This window comes from Erpetoichthys calabaricus, chromosome 2 (genome assembly GCF_900747795.2).
Source record: "Erpetoichthys calabaricus chromosome 2, fErpCal1.3, whole genome shotgun sequence".
NCBI lineage: Eukaryota > Metazoa > Chordata > Cladistia > Polypteriformes > Polypteridae > Erpetoichthys > Erpetoichthys calabaricus.
In genome coordinates this window covers 152,545,714-152,563,824 of record NC_041395.2, presented here as the reverse complement: position 1 = coordinate 152,563,824, position 18,111 = coordinate 152,545,714, and the positions used below count along the sequence as shown (strand labels likewise).

Here is an 18,111-nt window from a genome sequence, read left to right as displayed (position 1 = left end):
CTCTCGGGTGGGCTATATAAGAAGAGCCTGCAACCACTATTTAAGGCGTCAGAGTCGGGAGGAGAAGGAGGACGACGACGACGACGACGACGCTGCTGCTGCCTGGGAAGAGTGGAGGAAGAAGAGAGTGTTTTTCGTTGGTTGTGTGTTTTGGGACTGTGTAGGGCCTGTGGGACACAGGGAAGACGTGCCCCATGGCTGTAGAAATAATACATTTTTTTGTTAATTTTTATGTGCCTCTGGTGTCAGTCTGTGTTGGGTTGGTACCAACCAAGTGCTTATTCCACAACATTCAGACGTTCTTGTTGCCAATCTCCAGTCATCTGCATCTGGTAACATCTTTGCTGTGCCTTTTTCTATAAACTTGATCTAGTATACTGGGATAGACCAACTCTCTGTCCGGGGTTGCTTCATGCTCATCACTTGTCATGATTGATCTTCAAAGGAACACAAAATAGCAAAGGAACTGATCATGTTTGTTACCTTTTATATTTAAAGAATTTACTGATGATTGAAAAAAAATTCAACTAGACCTAAAGAGAGCAATTGTTAATTAACAAAATCTGATTACAAACTCCACACTATTAAGAAAACCCCAAAGGACAAGTAATATATCTAAATACAAGTTCAAATGACAGACTGCAACACAAAAGACTAAGCCCCCTAACAGTAATCTGAAGTTCAGCTTTGTTAAACATAACTGGATTTAGCAAGACATAAATCAAAAAGGGAGCCAGGACCAAAGGCAGTTAAATTTAGATAGTGGAAAAATAGGGTATGCTACCACAAGGCACTAATGCCCATGTGCTTTAAAAAGGGTGAATAACAATGCCTTAATCATGATGGAATGCAAATGAGCAGAAAACAAATAGAGAAGGAATACAGGTTATTAACAAAATTAGCTAGCAAGTGAATATTATTAAAAGATCTAGCTGTGTAAGTCCGTGCTGTAAAAAGCCTGGGGTCCTAGAAACTATTAAAATTGTAAGGAAAAAAAAAACTGAAATGTAGAGGTGTCAGGTAATTGAAAGGAACTACTCTGGGCATCTCTCTCCTAGGAGGATTCGTTTTGCTGATGTGCTCACATCGCTTGTGCATTATTGGCGGGAGGAAAAGTAAAAGGGATACCATTTTGCAGATGAAAGCGGCTAAGCGACTTTGTCTTTCTTCTGAGGTTTCGTTTTGCTGACATGCCAGCCTCGCTTGTGGTGTTAGCGGCTAAGTGAGTTTTCTGTTTTCTCGGAGGTGGAGCCCTTACACCCGACTCCACCTCTCACTTGTGGGTGGACAGACACACACACTTCCAAGTGTAGACATTTATATATAAGAAAAGCACGTAAGGGCAAACCACATTTTGAGAACATAACAGCACCAAGTGCTACTTGGATAGACTCTTGCCCCATTATGATTCTGAATTGCGTTAAATGGGTTAGAAAATATATTATGATAGAGGTGGCACAGTTGGTAGCATGGAGCTGCACCTGTTTGTTGTCTACGTGGAATTTACACATTCTCTTTCTGTGTATATGTAAGTTTCCTCCCTCATTCTCTAAGACGAGGAGCCCCAGTGTGAGTGCGGGTATGTGCGTGTGTTAGTCCTGTGGCAGACTGATGCTTTTGTAGGGTTTTTCTTTGCCTTGTGTCTAGCATTTCTGTGATATGCTTCAACCCTGTGACCCTGAATTAGATTAAGGGGTTTGAAATGTTATGTTTTGAGCCATTAGTTTGTTTTACTTTACGTGAACCTTTCATAATTAGCCAAGTTTTAAAACACATTAATGAACGATACACAAAGAAAGGATAAACTTTTTTTTAGTCTTCTTAAGACTTCACAGATGAAGAAACATATTAATTGTAAATTGTGTACTATTACCTTCTTCGATTAAAAGTATCAAGTAGCCTACAATAGTTTTGAAAGTTTTGAATCTGTATTTTTTGGACAATAAAGATTTACACATACTACATGTACAGTGGTGTGAAAAACTATTTGCCCCCTTCCTGATTTCTTATTCTTTTGCATGTTTGTCACACAAAATGTTTCTGATCATCAAACACATTTAACCATTAGTCAAATATAACACAAGTAAACACAAAATGCAGTTTGTAAATGGTGGTTTTTATTATTTAGGGAGAAAAAAAAATCCAAACCTACATGGCCCTGTGTGAAAAAGTAATTGCCCCCTGAACCTAATAACTGGTTGGGCCACCCTTAGCAGCAATAACTGCAATCAAGCGTTTGCGATAACTTGCAATGAGTCTTTTACAGCGCTCTGGAGGAATTTTGGCCCACTCATCTTTGCAAAATTGTTGTAATTCAGCTTTATTTGAGGGTTTTCTAGCATGAACTGCCTTTTTAAGGTCATGCCATAGCATCTCAATTGGATTCAGGTCAGGACTTTGACTAGGCCACTCCAAAGTCTTCATTTTGTTTTTCTTCAGCCATTCAGAGGTGGATTTGCTGGTGTGTTTTGGGTCGTTGTCCTGTTGCAGCACCCAAGATCGCTTCAGCTTGAGTTGACGAACAGATGGCCGGACATTCTCCTTCAGGATTTTTTGGTAGACAGTAGAATTCATGGTTCCATCTATCACAGCAAGCCTTCCAGGTCCTGAAGCAGCAAAACAACCCCAGACCATCACACTACCACCACCATATTTTACTGTTGGTATGATGTTCTTTTTCTGAAATGCTGTGTTCCTTTTACGCCAGATGTAACGGGACATTTGCCTTCCAAAAAGTTCAACTTTTGACTCATCAGTCCACAAGGTATTTTCCCAAAAGTCTTGGCAATCATTGAGATGTTTCTTAGCAAAATTGAGACGAGCCCTAATGTTCTTTTTGCTTAACAGTGGTTTGCATCTTGGAAATCTGCCATGCAGGCCGTTTTTGCCCAGTCTCTTTCTTATGGTGGAGTCGTGAACACTGACCTTAATTGAGGCAAGTGAGGCCTGCAGTTCTTTAGACGTTGTCCTGGGGTCTTTTGTGACCTCTCGGATGAGTCGTCTCTGGGCTCTTGGGGTAATTTTGGTCGGCCGGCCACTCCTGGGAAGGTTCACCACTGTTCCATGTTTTTGCCATTTGTGGATAATGGCTCTCACTGTGGTTCGCTGGAGTCCCAAAGCTTTAGAAATGGCTTTATAACCTTTACCAGACTGATAGATCTCAATTACTTCTGTTCTCATTTGTTCCTGAATTTCTTTGGATCTTGGCATGATGTCTAGCTTTTGAGGTGCTTTTGGTCTACTTCTCTGTGTCAGGCAGCTCCTATTTAAGTGATTTCTTGATTGAAACAGGTGTGGCAGTAATCAGGCCTGGGGGTGGCTACGGAAATTGAACTCAGGTGTGATACACCACAGTTAGGTTATTTTTTAACAAGGGGGCAATTACTTTTTCACACAGGCCATGTAGGTTTGGATTTTTTTTCTCCCTAAATAATAAAAACCATCATTTAAAAACTGCATTTTGTGTTTACTTGTGTTATATTTGACTAATGGTTAAATGTGTTTGATGATCAGAAACATTTTGTGTGACAAACATGCAAAAGAATAAGAAATCAGGAAGGGGGCAAATAGTTTTTCACACCACTGTATATCATTAACAAAGTCACATTCTCAGGCCTGCTTTATCCAGCCTGGGCTTGCTATAGCTTACCGTAAAAGCACTGGGAGCAAGACACAAAGCAACACGCTCCAGTGCTCATTCATGCACACATCCACATCCACTGAAGGCCGGTGTTTACTTGCCTATTAGCATAACACTCACTCACTCATTACAGTCTGCATACTTCTGTACATATCTAATCTACTGAGAAGTGAAGGATGGTGTTGATGCTGTTTCCATTACAGCAAGAGTAGTCTGCAAGGTAGCAATGTGACAAAGGGCAGTGTGTTGGAATAGTCTTTGAGAACTGATGTTGCATTAAAAAACATTCCAAAATGAACTTTTAATGGATAGCTGTAGTATTACAGCATCAATGGCTTCCATACAGCATTCTAAAAGCATGCCTCCAAGTTGAGTGCAAAGTAAAAACATATTAATAAGCAAAGCCGGTGCTTGGTGGCACCTCTCACAACTGAGATTCTACAGATAGAATTAAATAATAAACCAAGTGCTTTAGATTATCATTAGCATCTGTAAAAGTCAAGTCAAGTCAAGTTATGAAGCATGCACTGGTACAGTGTGTTACTGCACCCACTACACAATGAAACAACTCGGGATCCCGGTTTGCAACCCACCCCCAGGCAGACACGCGGTCCAGTCCCACCCTCCGGAAATGACCCTCTATCTGCTGCAGCCAGGTGTTACGTGGGCGACCCCTTGGTCTGGTCCAGCCACTCGGGTCCCCAACAATGAGGATCTTACGAGCCGGATCACCCTTGGGGAAATGCGCCACATGGCCGTAGTGCCGTAACTGACGCTCCCTCATCCTGGATATTATAGCTTTAGGAGTGGCAGGCCCTGAACTCCAACTCCAACTCATTTCACTATTTGTCTTTTGCAGTCTGTCTTTCATTTTTCTTTAATGATCTGAATTTTCCAGGTTTACATATGACACACAGGAAATCTGTAAATTCTTCAAAATTTGGCTTTGGTGATCTCAGGTCTCAGTTTGATGTCCTGACTGTGGTGTGCTTGTTTTCCAAGTGTTCACATTAGTTTCCTCTATGAACTCCATTTAGAAAATAACAACTAATATTTAAGCAAAATATCCCTTGGAAATCAGAGCTTGCTGTGTCAGGAATGTTATATCTGTAACGTATTACTGTGTCTCTTATCACATGTTACATTTTATGGGTTTTCATATATAATGGTTAATTAATCAATAACTAAAATCTCAATTAAACAAGGATTCTCAGGGATGCGAATGACAATGACAACCCTAGCCAAATACAATGCATTACATTGATGTGTGTGTTTGATGCTTGAAAGAAAATTTTTGAAGACTTGACAGCTTTAAGCTTAAGGACACTTTCATACTTTTTTCCGATGCCAGAGTATCTCCCTTGTGTGCACCATGTTTGCTGCAGAACTACGTGTACTGCCGTAGAATGTCATATGAGGAAAGGGAATCAATAAATATGATGAGCTTACATTTGTTCCAGATGCACTCTCAGTGCCTGTTATTTAGTTATCATTGTTTTTTTAACTTGAGATTTGAACACAGAGTTCTTATAGTTTCCACTGGGGTCACTTTTTGATTTAATTGTTGCAATTTTATTGACAGTTCCATAACTTACAGTTTAATATTTAAACCCTGTAAATAAATAATAAGAAGCAAAACTATCCTTTTTTGTCTTGCAGGCCACTTTTTTTTGTGAGTGTGACCAGAAGTATACTGGGATCTTCTGTGAAGAGTTTGATGCCTGTCATACAAAGCCCTGTGAGAACAATGGCACCTGTACTGATGTAAGACAAGGAAAGGCTGAGAAAAACTTTACTTGTGCCTGCAAACCAGGTAACCCTTAATATGTTTAAAAAAGAAAACTTAATAACATTTTTTTAATGTATCTAAGTAAAAAAAAAAAAAAATTTTCATCCAGTGTAACTTTCTACATTGTGAGTGTGCGATTCATGACCTTGGTGTACGCTTTTCTTTCCATTATCGGTTTTCTTTTCCATAACAAATGGTACAAACAAGAATGTATCATTTATTTCAGCCAGTCAGGATATAGCGGGTTGGAAAATGACTGACTAACACAGGGTCATGGGGGTCTGCTGGAGCCAATCCAAGCCAACAACAAATCCCGGGCAGGGCGCCAGCCCACCACAGGGCACACACACACCAAGCACACACTAGGGACAATTTAGGATCGCCAATGCACCTAACCTGCATGTCTTTGGACTGTGGGAGGAAACCCACGCAGACACGGGGAGAACATGCAAACTCCACACAGGGAGGACACAGGAAGTGAACCCAGGTCTTCTAAATGCGAGGCAGCAGCGCTACCACTGCACCACCCTCATCTATTTCATTTGAATTAAATTCTTGTGTGCTTTATAAAACACTTTGTGATTGTATACTATTATGGATGCCATATAAAATTAACTTAAAAAATTACATTTTGGTTGATTTTTATTTATGCAGATGCATACTGGTACAGTGAATAGTACTTAACCCAGGCACTGCATTTATGGAATTTACACATTCTCCTAGTGTTCAGATGGCTTTGGCTCCATGACAGTAGATTTTCTTCCATATCCCAAAGATGAGATTAAGTTAACCAAGTGTGTGTTAGGGTATTCTGCAGAAGATGGACACTCCGCCAGTGCTGGTTCCTGAATTTGATCCAGCTGTTCTTTTGACTCTTTATTGGAATAAACAACTGTGGAAAGTGACTGACCAAATAGCTGGTTATAGTTACAGGACATGGTCCTGACTGTGCAGATGTTGACTTAGTGGTCTTTTTTGTTAATTTAAACTTCAAAATGTGAATACAGCAGTTTTCATTATTATTATTAGTTGGGGGCGGCACGGTGGCACAGTGGGTAGCGCTGCTGCCTCGCAGTTAGGAGACCTGGGTTCGCTTCCCGGGTCCTCCCTGCATGGAGTTTGCATGTTCTCCCCGTGTCTGCGTGGGTTTCCTCCGGGCGCTCCGGTTTCCTCCCACAATCCAAAGACATGCAGGTTAGGTGGATTGGCGATTCTAAATTGGCCCTAGTGTGTGCTTGGTGTGTGGGTGTGTTTGTGTGTGTCCTGCGGTGGGTTGGCACCCTGTCCAGGATTGTTTCCTGCCATGTGCCCTGTGTTGGCTGGGATTGGCTCCAGCACACCCCCGTGACCCTGTGTTCAGATTCAGCGGGTTAGAAAATGGATGGATGGATGGATTATTACTTGGTGGCTATGCCCCCTGCTCGCTTCGTTCGCCAACCCTCAGGGGTGCCCGCTATCTCGCAGCTGAGCGGCTTGAAGGGTGTTGGGATGCTACTCTGTTAGAGAAAGCAATTGTATTTAAACAGTTTGTATAGGGAAGAGTATACAGGGTGCGGGAGAAAGATGGTTTGGTGCTTTGTTATTATAGATAGAAAATAAGTTACTTGAGTATTTCACTACAGCTGTCTGTTTTGAATATCAATGAATAATAAAATGTAGTAAAAGGTAAAAGTAAAAAAGTAGAAGTTAAAAAGTAAAACATAATAAAAAGTAAATAAAAAATGTAATTACATTAACGCCTCATCAAAAATGATATTATGAATTACTTTATCCTCTAACTTACATTCTATAAATGTTGCTTTACAGGATTTCTGTTCACATATTGTTCAGAATATTTTTCTCTTTTTCATCTATTGGACAATTCTCTTTGTTCTTGATTTTTGTTATATGCAGCTCTTTTTCGCCCTTCGTAACGATTGGGTGAGTGGTGTGGAGGGGAGTGGTCAAGGCTGAATAATCCGGACACAACAGAAAACTTTATTGATTTAATAGAGTATGATGATGATGATGATTATTATTATGTGTTTATTAAAAATGTATACAATTGTCAACAAAACATCAGTGCTGAGTACTAAATCAATTTTAGAATCCTGTACTTTGGCCATAAGACAGCACTACTGACCCAACTGTTATATTCTTACTGGGTATTAGGATCTCAGTCTTAAAATATCAGTTTACATTGTAGAGCCCATGAAGTTGAAAAATTACACTTCAGAGTCATGTGAAGATTTATGCATCCAGTGTACTTGACTTTTTACAAACGTCCCTTAAAGGCCTTCTAATAAAAGACTTGTATTTGCCTTATATTAAAAAAATTGTCTTGAGAGGCTTTGATTAATTTCTGGCTTTCTCATTCAGTATTTACAAGAAGCATTCACAAACCATGAATTACTGAAGCAGCAGATGGCACATGATGTTTTCTTTTGTTTTATTGACAGATAATCTCTGTTAAAGGAACTTCAGTGCTGAATTTAGCCTAAGAAAAGTGATTAAGTTACACTACTATCTATTTTGTGTATGTTAGCCTAGTAAAACGAAGTAGAAAATTAAATCACAAGGTACTTCATTTTAAATTAAGGTATATTTATTGTAAGGTTTGTGATCCTTGCAGACACTGTTATTTGTAACTTCGCTGAGTAATTTCACAACCATGATCTTAAAAATATATAAATAGTGGGCTGATGAATAAAGCAACTGGTTTCATCCAGTACTAGTTGGTTCATTGCACCCATTCCTGCATAGATAGACTGTGATTCCCTATGGCCCAAAGTAGTTAGTTGCAATTGTAGAAAGCAAAATGGATGCGGTAATGAACTGAATAAGCAAAAACACAACAGAAAGCAGTGAGACTACACACAAGTCATTATGTATTTCATTCTTGTAATGCGAGTGTAGCAATGAACTATGTTTTTTATAGTCTGGAATTCAGTTCCAATCCAAGGAAGAAGGTCTTTCATCTTATTGAACTGTAAGTTGCATGGAGGATGGTACTGTAAATATTCAATTATTTAGGTCTTTCTTATGTGTCTGACCAACATGTAACAGTGTTGCCACCAGCAAATGTTACTAATCAAACTTTGAAACCTATGGAGTCTTCTTTCCCCGAAGGGATATGATTAAAGAGTAACCTGATAATTTCAGAAATACCAAGTGATTATTGCAATACACACAGCAGTAGAAAACAGTAGAAAAGGATACTGGGGAAAATTCTGTTGTTTACTGGGTAGCAAGTTAATATATAAATAACACACTCCTCAGCATTACTCTAATGCACTTATCTATTGGAATGTATTTGGTAATGCATGTAGTAATAAAATGCATACTACAAATGTTTGTGATGCACTGTCTGTTGGAATTGCATATGCAATGCATATGTCTCTGATATACACCATTTGAAACTGGAGTCATAAAAGAGGTGTTAGTGTTTGATGTGCCATCTGTTGCAATGACAAATGCAGTGCATGTTTGTGAGACACCATCTGTTGAAATGACAGAGACATCACAATAGAACAGACAAAGAGATACACAGACACACATACATTTATCCTTTTATTAAGATGGATACATGGAAAAAAAAGAGGGACATGAAAGTCCCATCTGTACAAATGGCAATAAACCTGAGCCTGAACTTAGACAACAGTTTATAGAAGGTGCAAAGTTTTTCTGACACCATTGTTATTAAACATTTTACACAGCAAGAGTCTTGAGGCACTCATATTGTGGTTGGTTGCTTAGTTGCTGTTCATTTGTAGCACCAGTAAAGCAGTGTAACTGTATCAAGACTACTATGTTTAAGTGAAAAGCTTTGATTAAGATGGCATGCAGTCATTTGTACAGTATTTGCCATGTGGTACTGAGTCTGTTTGCTTTGAATGTTTGCCGTATCATCTGCAACTTAATAGGGAATGTCATAACTCTTTCTGGTAGCCAGGCAATGTGTGATATGGCTGTTTTTTCCCTTTGTGAAGTATGGCTTCTAGTTAGCCCATGCTGAGCACTGTTAGTGGCACAGAGATAGAAGTGAAGTTAAAGTTAGTGTTACCCCTTGGAGAGGTAGGGTATGTGTCTCCAGCCATTTAAGAGATAGAGAGGGAGAAGTAGTAGTTTACACATATCTAGTGTTAAGTGATGGGCTAAGATTGGAACAGAATTGTCTTCCATTTACTGGTCAAAGCCAGTCTCTCTAACACTTATAAGTGTTTGTGTAAGAAAACTGTCAGCTTCCAGTTATACAGTAGAGTTTGAAATGGATTTCCTTTTAGTTGTCTGTTCAATGGAAAAATTTTCAGAGATACAACTTTATCTTGATTAACACCACTAATATTTGATAAAAATTCATAAGTCTGGCTGAACATTAGCTTCTGTGCTGATGGGACAGACGACACAAGGATTTCAGTTCAGCTTTGTAACTTTGGAATATAGGAGGGAGCTGAAACTGTGTGTGTGAATGAAAGCTTAATCAAAGAGAATAATCTCCATTTTGTTCCACAACATGGGTCACACGTTATATGAGAAGAAGGTGAAAAGTGGTCTAAGAAGGTGAAAAGTATAATCATGAAACCTGAAATACAGACCACTGCTTAATTTACAATAATGCTTCTCTTTGCAAGGAAGTCATTCTGGGTAGGGTGGTGGTGTTGTTTGGGGATAGTTTTTAATGTGTTGTCTAGGAAGGAGGTAGTGTGTGCCATCTTACATCTCTAAGAACCTCCCTTAGACATTCTTTTGTTTGATGTGTGAGTTAGATACCCAGGGTGAGAACTACTGGGGCACTGCTGGCTCTGTGTGACAAAAAGATAAAGCAAATACACCACGGTGGATGGAGATCAAAAAGGTGGTGCAGAGGGTAGCATTACCAACTCATGGATCCAGTGCCTAGTCTGAATGATCGCCCTACGTCCACGTGGGTTTTCCTACATGTACTTCAGCTTTCCATTCTCATCCCCAAACACTTGTGTATTAAGTTGATTTGCCGTACAGAACTCATCCCGTGTGGGTCTGTGTATGTTTGAGTCTGCTCTTCAATGAAGTGGCTTACCTGTCCAGGGATGTTTCTTTCATTGCATCCAATGTAGACAGGCTTGACTCAGTTCCCGCTGTGACCCTGAATTGAATTAGTTCAGTTTGTGAATAGTATTTTAGTTTCAGCAGGGAACCTCTAGTCTCATGCCATATGAATGTGTTTCAGCAAGAAGTGTGCCTTGTTAATAGGGAATGGCTTTTGAAGCACCCTTACTGCAGGAGAGATGTTTAACCACTCTACTTTTGCCCATTCATTGCTCCTTTTGGACTCCTCTCATCTCAAGTCTAAAAGGTAGGAGGCAAAAGTATAAAGTGACCTTAACACTACTAAACTGTAGTCATGTAACCCACATGTGTGCCACAAGTGGAATCCAGTGCCACTTTGAACTTGGAGCTGGCAGCAAAACTCAAGGGCTGACATGCAAGAAGGAAATGCAGTCAGAGGTTGGCAAAGCAAAAATAAACTAGAAAGGGAGAAGACTGAGTTGTTTCCAAGTTATTACACCTTCGCTATTTTGACCTAAGAGGTTGAAGAAGATGTTTATGAATTTTGTCTAACCTTGTTAATTTTGCTTTTGATAGCAAGATAAACAAACATATGAGGTGCTATGTTACAAAGGATGCCCATAGACTGCAGATTTTCTTTCAAGTCAAGTTACGTCTAAGTGAATGGAAGAGGCCAAGGGGCATTGGGAGAATTTTAAAAATATTTGTTTATAGCTGTGTGTAAAATTTGTTTTTATTGCGTAAATAGTTGAATTTTTCCTTCAATTTCATAAATCCAATTTTTAAGTAAGAAAGAGAGCTTGATCTTTCTTTGGTTGCCACAAGCACATAGGACAGCTTGAGGCAGCATTTCGGCCTTCCCAGGACATACTCATGCACACTAAGTAGACTTAGAGGTCCTATCCCACAGCATATCAGTGGACTGTGAGAAGAAATTTCAGTCTGCTGAAGGGAACCATGAAGGAAACTCCATACAGTGGGCACAGCTGCTAAGTAATGCTATGAAGAAGCTACATTACCTAATGTGTCATGGTGCTGCCCAAAAGCATCTTCATAAACACAGTCATTGTTTTCAGCTAGTGCCTGAATAATGGTGGGATTCCCAACATAGATTTCTATAGAATTGTACATACAGTATTTGTTTAAAAATAGATTACTCTTTTGAGTTTATATTTTTCATAATTCTATGTGGATTTTATCTGCTTCTGTTACAGTTTAGGAGAGAATATTTTAAGGCAGTAAGGCATTGCAGAGATAATGCTGTTTAATTTGTTTTCAGATATACAATGTGGCAGAATCATTGATCTTGTCAGAATAAATCTATTTATGGCTCTCAGGGAAACAAAAACAAATAAAGGAGCTAAGGCAAGACTAAGCTTTTCCTCTGGGTTATCGACAAGTACATTGCTTATCCTGCAGGTAGTGGACAGGCATCTAAAAATATTTTCCTGCAGTTACCTGGATGTCTTATATGTATTTTGATTTTGTGCCAGAAGTGTTTGTTCAGTGTCCAGGCTAACAGCTGGAGATTTTCTTGTAGAAAAACTGAATACACTTTTGTATTAGAAAAAAAGGGGCGAGTCCATCTGCTAGCATTCTGCAGGTAACATATAAATGCATTGCGAGCTTGAGCATTTAAGAAATATTTTAAGAAAATATAACTGATGACAGAGGTAAGCAGCACTTAAGTTTTCAGTAAACATTCTGAGCAAATATTTGGACATCACACGTAGCATTTGTGCACAGTGAAGGACATTACAAATTTTCTGGGATCAGATTCAACTTTAGCAGCAGGAAGACCCTGGACGGCAAATGAGAGAGAAATGCTGCTGGAAGAGGAGTTGAAAGTCGGTGTAGGATTATCCCCAGATAGCTGGCCCTTTAAATAAGAACATGATGCCTAACATAGATTGTCAATTCATATTCCCTTATAATCTATGCCAAATAATGTACTGTAAAGTCATTCATTCATTCATCCATTTTTTTATCCCATTTATCCAAATCCTGTGGGGCTGGTGCATATCCTGGTAGGATTAGATGCAAAGTGAGAACAAAGCCTGAAATGGGTGCAAATCTGTCAGCGTTCATGCTCGCCCACACCCTGCACTGTCATAACGGGCCAACTTAGAATTGCCATTTAACCTAACCTGCATGTTCTTGGATATGCAATGGTAGCCAGAGTGCCTATAGGAAACTCCACATAGACATGGTTGAATAACTGCAAACTCCACATGGACATTTCTCAGGCCTACAGTTGAACCTTGGACTTCAAAAACAGTGAGATCAGTGTTGGCTGCTAGGTCACTGCACTGCCCTAATGTCTAGTCAAGACATGAAATTGAATATCTTGCTGTTTAATTAAAATCTTCTTTACTAAATTCTACATTCCTACCTTGTTCTGCAGGGTTATAAAACCAGTAAATTTTCAATATAACCAATCTTCAATTGGAGACTCATTCTTGCTTTGAACTCAACTGTTTGCTTAATTAGATTGCTTACTGTTGCCTAGTTCTGCTCTACATGTGGTTGGAAAGTTATATTTAGCAATATATTCACTATTGTTATCTAGTTTTTGAGTTACATACAGGAAGACAGTCTAGACTGCTTGTTTGGTACTAATTTATAATTTTTAAAATAAATAGTATTTAATTTTGAATGAATATGAACATCTTTGAATAATAATTAATATGGAGCCTATATCATTTTGCAAGTTCAATGCTTCTGTAGAATATTTTCTCTTTTGAAAAGCTAGAAATCATTTTGAAATTTTTTGTCCTAAAGATACTATTAAGAAAATGTGTTTGTCTTAGCTGATCTTATTGAGATACTAGGGGGCTTTGCCCCCCACTCGCTACGTGCCAGTAACTTCGCGCCTCTTGTGCTTGTGTATGTGGAAGCAAAAGTGCGTACACCTGATCAGTACCAAATAGGATGAAACACGTGCTGTGTACTGTTTGTATTATTTAGCCGGTACTATATAACAAGTATATATGTGTGTGTATATATATATATATATATATATATATATATATATATATATATATATATATATATATATATATATATATATATATATATATATATATAGATATATATATATATAGATATATATAGATATAGATATATATATATATATAGATATAGATATATATATATATATATATATATATATATATATATATATATATATATCTATATCTATATCGATATATATATATATATATAGATATATACATACTAGGGGGCTTTGCCCCCTGCTGGCTTAGCTCGCCAACTCCCCTGGCCTGCGCTATGCGCCAGCCTCTTCACATCTGTGCCGCTCACGTATGTGGATTTCACTTTCACCAAACAACAAATCTTTTAATTCTCATGGATACACCTCTTCATTGGGAAGAAACACTACTTTTACCTGATGACGACACGAATTAGACAATCTACAAGTCTCCGACTTAAAGTTTAAATACAAACAAAAAATTCAATCTCTTTTCGCTGTTCTGTTATTTCACCGAGTAATAATTTCCGTTTGTTTGCGCTAATGTGATCTTTACTCTTTTTTGAGACTTTCAAATTTTAGTACTTTTATTATCTCTAATCTGCTCTGCATGTGTATCACGCCAATATTTTTGAATTCTTTATGACGTTCTACTTTGTCATCTACTCTTTGTCTTTTATTTCCGGCCCGAGCATGGTTAAATCTCTTGGCACAAAGTCTCGTCTCGCAGGACAGGAAAATATCTCTCTGAAAAAGTCACATCTCGTCCCAGGCTAAACAGTCTTGTCTCGTCCCATGATTTTTTTTTATTATAATAGAGAGATTTATGTGAATGCAAAATTTATCCTGCAGCATTTTAAATCAGCCTGCGAAGTGTACTCATTCACTATTCATTCACTTTTCAGGTGATTGTTACATTGGTAACACCATTAAACTCACTACCATGGCCTAGTATTACATTGACAGAGCTAATACTTCTGCACCAGGTTGATGGTCACCCTTCACTTAATAACAAATCCACAAGATACCTTAACTTCTTCAATTGATATACAGTAGCTGTTCCTAACTTACCTGCAAGGAGTATGGCACTTTTTTCCAGGAGTAGATCATGACATCAGATTTGGAGGTTCTAAAATGCATCAGAATCACCTCACACTCAGTCATGCCCTATACCAGGGGCTCTAATAATCAAACTCAGATGAGGACAAAACTACAGTATCATCTGCAAATAGTAGTGATGCAGACCTTACATTTCCAAAAAGGTTATTGTCCAAGTTTTAGCTCAACCTCTGTGTTGTAGTTATTAGTTTTATACATAGAGGAATTTTTTGTGCATATTTAGTTTGGAAAAGGGTATTAATTTTGCTGGTATTTTCATTGTCTTGCTGGTGACTGTATTGAAGTGCCATTTTGAATTAAACAATGGAATCTCATCATGACTGCTGTACATACAGTAGTTACTAAGAGAGGGTTCAAAAGGCAGTCAACTCTTTTAGTTTCATTTTTTGGACCTTCAAGTTTTGTTTCACATATTGTTTTTTGACAATCAATTTCTATTACTCTTTTTGGGTTTGATTTTGGGCTGCTTCCTGAAAATGCTCAGTTTCTCCCCTTTTGGAAGCTTTATTTATTGGTCCACAACATAAAATCTTGGTCCTGTGGGGTGAGTTCTATTTCTGTTCACAACATTGTATAATGTGTTTATGAAAATCATAAACACAAGAGGAGCCCAGGTATCCCCTAGGCAAAATTCTACACCCACATTCAATAGCTTTCCAACCTCATAGCGTCTTCCACAGGATATCATGACACCTCATATCTGTGCAAGCACAAAGATTTAATACACTGTTCCAGAGATAGGACGAAATATACATTGTATTCTGCCAGAGATGTTAAAATATTAGCAGTCTATTGAGAAAAAAGGAAAAGGACTATGATGTGGAACCTTAAAACAAAGTACAGTGGGGGTCATATCCAGAAATTTATTTTGCATTGCATATTTTAACTCAGAGACTTAAGGAACTTACCAATTAAGTTGTTAACCAGGGTTGCAAAGGTTTCTAAGAACTCAATCCAGAAACTTGGACAATGGTTTACTTGCAACGCCCTCTTTAATAATGTCATGCCAATGACTTCACTTGCCATAGCTTCAGGGGGCTTCCCCTAGCAACAAAACTGCAACAAGGGCGCAAAATGGCAGCACCCTATAAAATGAAGATAGAGTCATGGTAAACCAAATATATACCAATAAATGTAAGTTTTTAAACAAAACCAACTACAAAATGAAAGTGAAACTGAAATTTCCCTAATTCAAAGTTTAGGAGAAAAACACAAAGCCCCAAAGAAAATTGTATTTAAGCAAGGAAGAAATAACATTTATTCTTGCATTCATGACACATTGTTCCTCTGGAATATGAGGTTTAGGTATTAGGTGAAGTCTCTTTTCAAGTAACTCAGAATAGACATTTCCAGGAAGGCTGAGGATTGGGATTCCTTGGTAATTAGAACACATCTGTCTCACTAAATTTTTAAAATGAAGACCAGCTTCAGTCTGTCACTCTTAAGTCACATTTCCAAACATTTGCATGTTAAGTAAAACACCCTGTCATGCCCCAGAGTCCTTGTCATAGGCTTTAGTGGGCACTTGGGGACCTGAAGTACTGGGGCCGAGAGTCAGTAAGATAATAAGGGGGGTAGACACAACTGATTTATTGAAGAAAAAAAAAAGTCCACAAACACTGAAATGATGACTAAAGATGAAAAACAAACCAAAAAGTGCATTCACCACCTGACACTTGCCTAAAAAAAATCTTCCAAAATCATAAAAAGGACCAACTCCTTTTTTAAATGAGCTCAGCAGAGTCAGCTCTTCAGTAAAAAGAATACTTAGCCTGATTTCTCACCCTATTAAAAACTAGCTGTTAAAGCTGACTTGCCCTGGCAGATCAGAATACCAGTCTATTCCCTGCTGGTACATCACCCTGCTGCTCTTGTATTGACTTTCTCCTGGTCTGAACTGAACTCACCATTTCTGCTGAAAAGACTGGCTTTTATCCTGGGTCAGCCATCACCTGACCCTGGTCTAACACCCCTCACTCTCCCTAGTCAAGCGCCAAGCCTAAATGATATCTGTGCCGACTGCGTCACATGCACTTATGCTGTAGACACTCCGCAGCACCCCGCACCATATGTTCTCTTATGCCCACAACGGGCATCTGCCAGGCGTCTGTTACTTTGTAGTACAGCCACTTCCAAACACCATGTTGCACCAGAAGAATGCTGGGACAAAGTGCGCCTCCACCAAAGGTTCCTTCGAATAGAAACCCCAAACCATTCACTCCAAGGCTGCTCCACATGTGCACCTGGGGAACAAACCGATAAGTAAACAAATGCTTTTTTTTTTATTTAATAAGGCCAGTGCATGCAAAAAAATAAAAAAATGGAGCAAAGTACTTTTTAATTACTACATTGGGGGGCATTTCCTCACACACCCTCATAGTATAATGGATCTTATCCTTTCATGTGGCCTGGCTCATGAAAGTTTTTAATCACGACATAGACCTCAGTAACAGAAATGTATGCATCTCCACTGCCTACTCCAAGAAAGGTAGATCAACTGATTTTTAGGAGTTTGCCAAAGTTCTCCTTCTACTGTGTCAAAAATATACCAAGATATGGTCAGCAATTCTCCACTCTTGCTGAGAACAGTCTAGGCAACATCCTGCCAATGCTGTCAAATGATCTGCTACAACCCGTTTGAGGCCAACCATGAGATATTCACCATGGTCTCTCTAAACCTCTCCCAAACAGACAGTGCTGCAGCTCTCTCCTTCTTAGCCTGATGCGTCTTCTTAATCAAATCCTGGGCATCTTTTACTAACATTGTATGTCTTTAACTTTACATCTTCCCTCACCATTTGTATATGCTACTCTGACAGGCATCAACCAAATTTTATCCACATCTACTAATAGCTGCCTTCACTACAGAATTCTTGTAAAATGTCAATTAAATAACACTCTTCCCATATCTCTACCAATATTAGAATATCAGAAAAACTGAACACAAAAAAACTTTGAGAACAGGTTATACAGCCCAATAAAAGTAGTTAATCCTATCCTTCTTATTTGTCCAAAAAGTCCTATTCTCTACCATACTACTTGTTATTCCATGTGTCAGTGGTGGTGGAGTGAAGAACAACATTTTAACTAAATTTACCCTTAATAAATTCACAACTGAGTCCTTGTGTTCTTGTTGAACTCCTTTTAAAGTAACAGTCTAGGTGCACTTTACTAATTACTTTCATAATTTCAAACACCAATTATGTCACCTCTTAATTTCCTTTTGCTTAAATTAAAAAGGTTCAATTTCTTTAATCTTTCCTCATATAGTAGCTCATACCTCTCGGTCCTGAAATTGGCTTAGTTGCTCTTGTACAGTATATATTTTCAGTAGCACAGTGATTTCTTTTTTATAACCCTGGTGACCGAAATGGCATTCAGTACTCCAGGTGTAGCCTCATCAATTTGTTATAAAGCTTAAGCATAACCTCCTTTGACTTGTACACTGTACATCACGCTATATGACCTTAAATTCTGTTAGCCTTCTTAATGGCTTCTGTACACTGTCAAGACGTAGATATTGACGAGTCCATTATGACTTCT

At 38.5% G+C, this 18,111-nt stretch overlaps 1 protein-coding gene across 1 annotated transcript in view; it reads left to right on the top strand.

The window, feature by feature from the left end:
* Positions 1-18,111, top strand: part of dner (delta/notch-like EGF repeat containing) — a 259,011-nt gene that overhangs the window by 135,288 nt on the left and 105,612 nt on the right. Inside the window, exon 6 of the mRNA XM_028794644.2 lies at positions 5,300-5,453. Within this exon, the coding sequence (XP_028650477.2) occupies positions 5,300-5,453 (154 nt within the window). The remainder of the gene's footprint in view (positions 1-5,299; positions 5,454-18,111) is intronic.